Here is a 6,926-nt window from a genome sequence, read left to right as displayed (position 1 = left end):
TCTTTCTTTCTTTCTTTCTTTCTTTCTTTCTTTCTTTCTTTCTTTCTTTCTTTCTTTCTTTCTCTCTTTTTGAGACGGAAACTACATTGAGGTCAGGCTGGCACTGAACTCACGGTGATCCTCCGGCCTCATCCTCCCGAGTGCTGGGATTACAGGTTTGCACCACCATGCCCAGCTTCTTTCCTCTTTTTGAGACAGGGTCTCCTTAAATTTCTAAATTGCCAGATGGGGCTCACATGTGCCATGGGCCTGTACCCCAGCACTCAGGAGGCTTAAGGCAGGACGATGGTCACGAGTTCAAGCCAGCCGAGGCTGCATAGTTCAAACCCAGCCTGATTTGCATAGTGAGACCCTGTCTCAAAAACAACAAAAGAAGCACTTTTGACCCTTCTTCCTCAGTCTCTCTGAGTGCTGGAATTACACATGTGCACCTCTACACCCAGCTAGAACTATATAAAATTCACCAACTCTTCAGTTTTGAGTGTGTGTCGGGACTCACAGATGCTCTCTGAAAGCTTGGAGGGAACACGGCTGGCGTCCCAGCTGCGTCCCTTTCTTGCCGAGGGCCCGAGCAGAGCCTTGACCTTGCCGAGCCTCCGATTCTCCATCTGTAAAGTGGGCGCAGCACCATCTCCTTGAGAGAAACAAGGATGCGGCGTGGAAGGCTCACTGCACCCACACGGCACGGGGGAGCCCGGGTAGTGCCAGCCTTGCCCATGCCTCAGAGCAGCCCGGAGAGCGTGTGACTCGTGACCAGGGACGCGGGCTGCCCGTGTGGCTGCAGTCGCTGAGCTGTTGGATTTCAAAATGCCTGTTAGTTTCCTGTGCGTTTTCTTCCATGCAGGGGACAGGGAGCCCTGGCGGCTTTACAAAGCAAACTGTCATCCTTACTCCCCGTGCAGAGTGAGGTCACAGAACCGCAGCACCTACTGCTGTGGCTGCTGCTGCTTTAGATGGGGGTGGGGGGGGGAGTGACGCCCTGCTGCTGCTCTGAGCCGGCTGGAGCGCCCGCCCGCAGCGCTGCTTCCGTCCAGCAGAGGGCGGCAGAGCTGCCACCCGGGGACCGCCGAGCCCTGCGTTGGAGGCCTGGGTCAGTCGCGCTTCGCTGCCCAGGTCGCCCCCCCGCTGCCCTCCTCTCCAGATTAGATTTATGACAGAATCTGAAAATCAGCTGGGGCCCTTTGGGGAGGATTCGAGGGCTGGGAAGGAAAGCAGTTTGTCACCGAGCCCTGGCTTTGGCTGTGGCAGCCAACAACAGTGCCTTCCCAGAAGCCGGCGCCCAGGTGGCCAGCGCGGTGTCCGGCCTCGGCCCTGCTGGTCCCTGCCACAGTGGCCACTCGCAGAGGACGTGAGTCGCTGCCACTGCCTTCGCCTGGCCACAGCTGGCCTTGCGGGCCAGGAGGAGGGCCCAGCGCGGGCCTTGCCTGTCACCCAGGTTCCCTGCATGTGTGGCCCTGTGCTGTCGCCAGGCTTGTGCAGGGCCCGGGTGATATCTGGGATCCACTTCCGTGAAAAGATTGCTTGCTGCTCACCTGAGGGCCAGGGTTATCTAGGTGTCCTGTGTTGTGGCCTAAAACGGGCCGCTCTAGTCTTTTTAAAATTTTTATTTATTTATTTATTTATTTATTTATTTATTTATTTATTGGCAGAACCGGGGATTGAACTCAGACCCTTGAGCTTGCCAGGGAAATGCTTATTCCACTGAGCCATCTAAAATTTTTATTTTAAAAAGGAGAAGAGTAAAACAACGTTTCAAAACAGGAGGCTGGGGAGATAGCTCAGTGGAATAAGTGCTCGCCTGGCAAGCGCAGGGTCCTGAGTTCATTCCCTGGTACCACAAAAAAAAAGATAATGGGAGGGTGCCAATAGCTAGTAGTTGTGTATGCCTGGGAGTGAACGCAGAACCTTGTGCTTGCCAGGCAGGTGCTTAAACTACTGAGCTGTCTCCCCAGCCCACATACTACCTTTAAATTAGTTATTCAGAGTACAAGATGTCAGCATTTAATTGTCCGAACAATATGAGCATAAACAGTGCAGCGCTAGGATTACAGTCTCAGTGGGGGCAGGGCCGGTGCGGCATGCCGGAGATTGAGCCCTCGTCCCTGTGCCTGCCTGAGCAGGCACCTGAGTCCACTGAGCTATCTGGCCAGCCCTGGAAAGCTTCTTAACCTCTCAGAGCCTTAAGTTTCCTGGACAGTAAGTGGGTTAGCTACGAGTCGGGCAGAACTTGGGAGGCTGAGACAGGAGGATTGCCGGAGCTCCAGGCCGGTCTGTGGTACATAGCAAATTCAAAGCCAGGCTGAACTACATAATGAGATACTGTGTCCAAAAAGAAAAAAAAAAAGCAAACCCCAGTAAGATCAGCCTTACTGGGCAAAATTAAATGGCACCCTCAGTACCCGGTGGAGCCTGGCATCTGGCAGAAGGAGTACCCTTGCTGCCCCTGGTGCTTGAGCAGCTGATGCGCTCTCCGTTCCAGGTACATTGTCACAGGTGACGTGAAGGGCAACATCAAGTTCTACAACCACAACCTATCCATCGCTAGCTGGTACAGCCACCTCAAGCTGAGCTGCATAAGGACCCTGTCCTTTTCACCGAGCGCCGCAAGCTCTTCCGAGGGAGCAAACTTCCCCCCGGACTGTACTCTGAAAGGTGGCCTTTTTATCGTCAGGTAGGTTGTTGATGGATCTGGGGGCCTGCGAGGTGGGAGACTTGCCGTGTGGTCTTTTGTAAGCACAGAGCTGGCTGCCCCTCTGGTCCCCAGGGTACGGGATGGAGGGCCTGGCCTGCCTCGCCCTTTGCCAGGCTTGCAGATAGCAGCCATGGCCCATTGCGACCACTGCGGAATTCGTTGTTAAATGAGCTATAGAAATTTTTTTTAATGTTAAGAAGCTGGGTGGCTGGAAGCTGGGGGACCTGTGCCCCGGAGCTCTGGTTTCTCAGCCCTGGCTGACGGTGGCTTTCTCTCTTGGCCCAGCTCGTCCTAGCCCACCCTAGCCTCGGAGGTTAAAGGCACCGGGCAATTAATAGCCCTAACGTTTCCAGACCAAATTATCTGAGTCTGCTTAATTACCCTTGTAGTCTTTCCGGGCACATCTGTATATGTGCACCCAACTCCGTATTTGCATACACAAATGAATATTTGCATGTGCAGATTAGCTAATTGTACAAGCGACTGTCCATCTGCATACTTAATGACTTCATTTCCATGTTGAAAAGTGGGCTTTTTTTCACTTGCAAATGGAGGCCGTTGGCTATTGGTGGTGTATTTTCGGAGCCGTTGGGTTAATAATGTCACTAAATTACAGACGACAGAGGCGTTTTATGTGCAATTAGGAGCAGAATAGCTGGTGTGCTCCCTTCCCTGAAAACACTCATCCTGTTTGGTGTCTCCTTGGCAAACAGGAATTTCATCATTGCCACGTCCGATGCCACAGTGTACCACTTAACAGTAGATGGCACCAGGCTCGAGAAGTTGTTCGTGGAGCCCCGGGATGCCGTGTGCGCCATCTCTTGCCACCCGTACCAGCCGCTGCTGGCCGTGGGCAGTGCCTGCGGGCTGATCAAGGTGTGGCATTATGAGCAGAAGAGGTACCTGCTCAGCAGGGTCTTCAAGAAGGGGGTCGGCGTGCAGAGCCTGACCTACAACCCCGAAGGTAACTTCCCGCCCCCGCCGCTGGCAGGCTCCGCGGTGCTGGAAGTTGCCTGGAACCCTGCCCGATGGAGGGACCCACCGCAGGAGCTGGGGAGGAAGCCCTGTCCTGGGCCCGCACCCTGGGGCCCAGTCCCACCCCAGAGGGCCCTGCGGTTACGCCTCGCCGTCTCGACCAGGATACTCGGGGACTCGCTGTTCATCTTGATGGCTGAAGTCCTCCATCCAGCCTTCCCGGGCTCATTTCAGGGGCCCTGCTGGGAGCCGGCTTCACAGAGGGGACAGTGTACATTCTTGACGCGATGTCTCTGCAGAATGAGACCCCGGAGCCTTTCAAGTACTCCAGAAACAGTGTGACGCATGTCAGCTTCTCCCACGACTCCCAGCACATGGCTACAGCCGTAAGTCCTAGCGCTGGCCACACTGGTTAAACCTCTGCCAAGCTTTATTCCAGAGGGGCTCAGTCATTGGCAGCTGCCCTCCTCATGGCGGCCAGCGTGTCGCACAGCTCCTCACGCTTCCTCTTGGCGTGGATGTGCGTTCCCTCCCTTTTCTTGATGACCTTGAGGGCACATTTGTCCTTGGAGACCTTGAGCCACTTGCTTGTAGCGGGTGAAGCCACACACCTCTGGGATCGTGTCTTGCACAAATTTGGTGTGTTTGGTGAGGTGTCCCTGATGGCGGCTGTGCCTCGGTTTGCTCACATGCTTAGTCACCTTGTGGCTCTTGTTGAGGCCCACGGCCACGGGATTGCGGGGGGCCGTGGCTGCTCTTCTTCCACAGCTGCTGTAGTGGAAGCACACTGGTAGCTTTGACACGGGAGGAGAGGGCCGAGGAAATGGGGTGAAAGTGGTGAGCCTGTGATGACGTAGCTGCAGTGTGTTCTGTCAGGTGCACCTCGGTAGCTGGGGGATGTGCAGGTAGGAGAACGTTTGCCTCTGGACACGGGCGGGCCTTCACACTGAACTCCATCTCTAGTCCTTTTATAAGTTTTTATTTTGACACAGGGCCACTATGAGATCCTCCTGCCTCAGCCTCCCAGTGCTGGATCATAGGCTATCCCTCTCATTTTTGACAACATGACATTCTTACTGATTCAGTGTTGGGATTCTACTCCCCCACCTGTGAATGGGGCCTGGGATGTCAGGGAAAAGGGTCCCTGCCCTTTGACCTCACCCTGCACCCCAGCTGTATGCCTTTCTGCTATGACCCTGTAGTACCACTTTCTGGTTTAAACCCATAGCTTGACCTGCCACAGGCAGCCTCAGCCCTTCAGGCTGCTTATTCCTTCTCTGGCTGTGGTGGACCTTTGTCATTTGATGTGACAAACAAGGGGACAGAGGTGAAGTGAGCCCGGCTCTTGGTTTTCCATAGAGAACAAGGTGGAAACTGGGAGAGAAGTCAGACCATTATGTCAGGGCCACACTGTCCTTGGAACCTTAATTTCTCATCTGTCCAATGGGCACTTTTCCCCTACTTGTTCTTGTAGATGTACTTTTTTTTTTTTTTAAATAAAACATTTGCAAGAATAAAATCGGCATGATTTCCAAGTGCTCCTGAGCAGAAAGTCACGGCTGCCATCTTGTTCTTGGTCAGGACGTGAGCTTCACCGTGGCTGTGTACACCATGGTGGTCCGTGGCGGACACAGGCTCTGGGAGTACCTGGCCAGGCTCCGCTCGCATCGCCAGAGCATCCGCAGCCTCCTGTTTGGGGTTTACCTGGACAGCAACGAGCCACGACTGCTGAGCCTCGGCAGAGACAGGCTCCTGGTGAGCCGTGTTCTCTCCTGTCCCTTCCGTCTCTGTCCCCACCCTGACCTGTGCCCCGCAACAAATCCATCTTCAAAGCGCCCCCCTCCCCTCTCATGTGAGGGCCTCTCTGGAGAGCTGACCCTGTCCCCTGGCTCAGGATTGAGGCTGTCGCCCAGGAGCTGAGCTCGGGCTCACGGCTATGGCCCGGCCACTCTGCAGATAGAGTACAACCTGAGAAGGAGCTACAAGGACCACCTGGAGGTCCTGGGCATCCACCGCACCGACCAGGGCCACCACCCGACCTGCATGGTGTGGTACCCGCCGCTCACCAAGGAGCTCTTCCTGCTCGTCTGCAACAGCGGCTACAAGGTGAAGCTCTTCAACTCCACCACCAAGATGTGCAGGTGAGGCTGGCTGGGCTGTGACAGCGACGGCCAGGAGGGCCGCAGGGCCTGTGGGACGGGGCGCGGGGGACAGCTGGGGGCGCCTATGGCTCTGAGGGCCAGGGCACCCCTGTGTCACTTTTCCTTAACTGTTCTTTTCCAAAAGGCACTCAGCAGAGTGAGTAATGGCTGCCATGCTGTTCAGCAGCAAGAGCGATTCAGCACCAGTGCTTAAAAAACTGTTAAAGCAGACTGGACAGGGTGGCTGACACCTGTAATCCCAGCACTGAGGGAGGCTGAGGCAGGAGGATTGAAAGTTCAAGTACCACCTGGGCCACTCAGAGACCCTATCTCAAAATTTAAGAAGGGGGCAGGCACTGGGTTTCGTCCCTAATACCACAAAAAGTAAATAAGTAAAAAGTACAACAAACTCTCAAGAAAAATGTGTAAGAAAGAGTTGTAAGAAGATTTAGAACTTTGACGCATTTTATTTTTTTGAGACAGGGTCTCCTACACAGCCCAGGCTGGCCTTGAGCTCACTTTGTAGCCCAGGCTGGTCTCAAACTCACAATGATCCTCCTGCCTCAGTGTTCGCAGTGCTGGGATTACAGATGTGCGCCACCATGCCCGGCATTGTTGTTGATGGACACACCTTTTGCTTTGTTTTGCTTCAAATTTTTGAGACAGGGTGTTATTATATATGTAGTTCGGCCTGGTTTTGAATTCCTAGCAATCCTTCTGCCTCAGCTTCCTGGGTGCTGGGATTATTTTGGACATAAACATTTTGAGTATCTCATAACTCTTCCCAATCCTGAAAAACTCAGGAGATTTGTGACTCAGGAGAATAGGGACAGCACACTTTATGCTGGTGGTTATTTTTTGAGTCAGGGTCTCCCTTAGGAACTGGTGATCCTCCTGCCTCAGCCTCCACATCACACCTCACTAGCTTCTTTTTTTTTGGGGGGGGGCGGGACTGGGGATTGAACTCAGGCCTTTGAGTTTGCCAGGGAAGCGCTTCGTCTATTGAGTCATCTCCCCGGCCTCTACTAGCTTCTTTCTTTCTTTCTTTCTTTCTTTCTTTCTTTCTTTCTTTCTTCCTTCCTTCCTTCCTTCCTTCCTTCCTTCCTTCCTTCCTTCCT

General features: G+C 53.9%; 1 protein-coding gene across 1 annotated transcript in view; it reads left to right on the top strand.

Annotated features, from left to right (window-relative positions):
• The window catches only part of Wdr66 (WD repeat domain 66), a 55,540-nt gene that overhangs the window by 37,348 nt on the left and 11,266 nt on the right, over positions 1-6,926 (top strand). Inside the window, exons 10-14 of the mRNA XM_023720672.1 lie at positions 2,480-2,671; positions 3,406-3,656; positions 3,902-4,053; positions 5,249-5,422; positions 5,624-5,808. Coding sequence (XP_023576440.1) covers positions 2,480-2,671; positions 3,406-3,656; positions 3,902-4,053; positions 5,249-5,422; positions 5,624-5,808 — 954 coding nt within the window. The remainder of the gene's footprint in view (positions 1-2,479; positions 2,672-3,405; positions 3,657-3,901; positions 4,054-5,248; positions 5,423-5,623; positions 5,809-6,926) is intronic.

The sequence above is a fragment of the Octodon degus genome, unplaced genomic scaffold, assembly GCF_000260255.1.
Source record: "Octodon degus isolate 3935 unplaced genomic scaffold, OctDeg1.0 scaffold00076, whole genome shotgun sequence".
Taxonomy (NCBI): domain Eukaryota; kingdom Metazoa; phylum Chordata; class Mammalia; order Rodentia; family Octodontidae; genus Octodon; species Octodon degus.
Note: the sequence above shows the minus strand (reverse complement) of the source record. Positions and strands in the feature narration are given on the sequence as shown.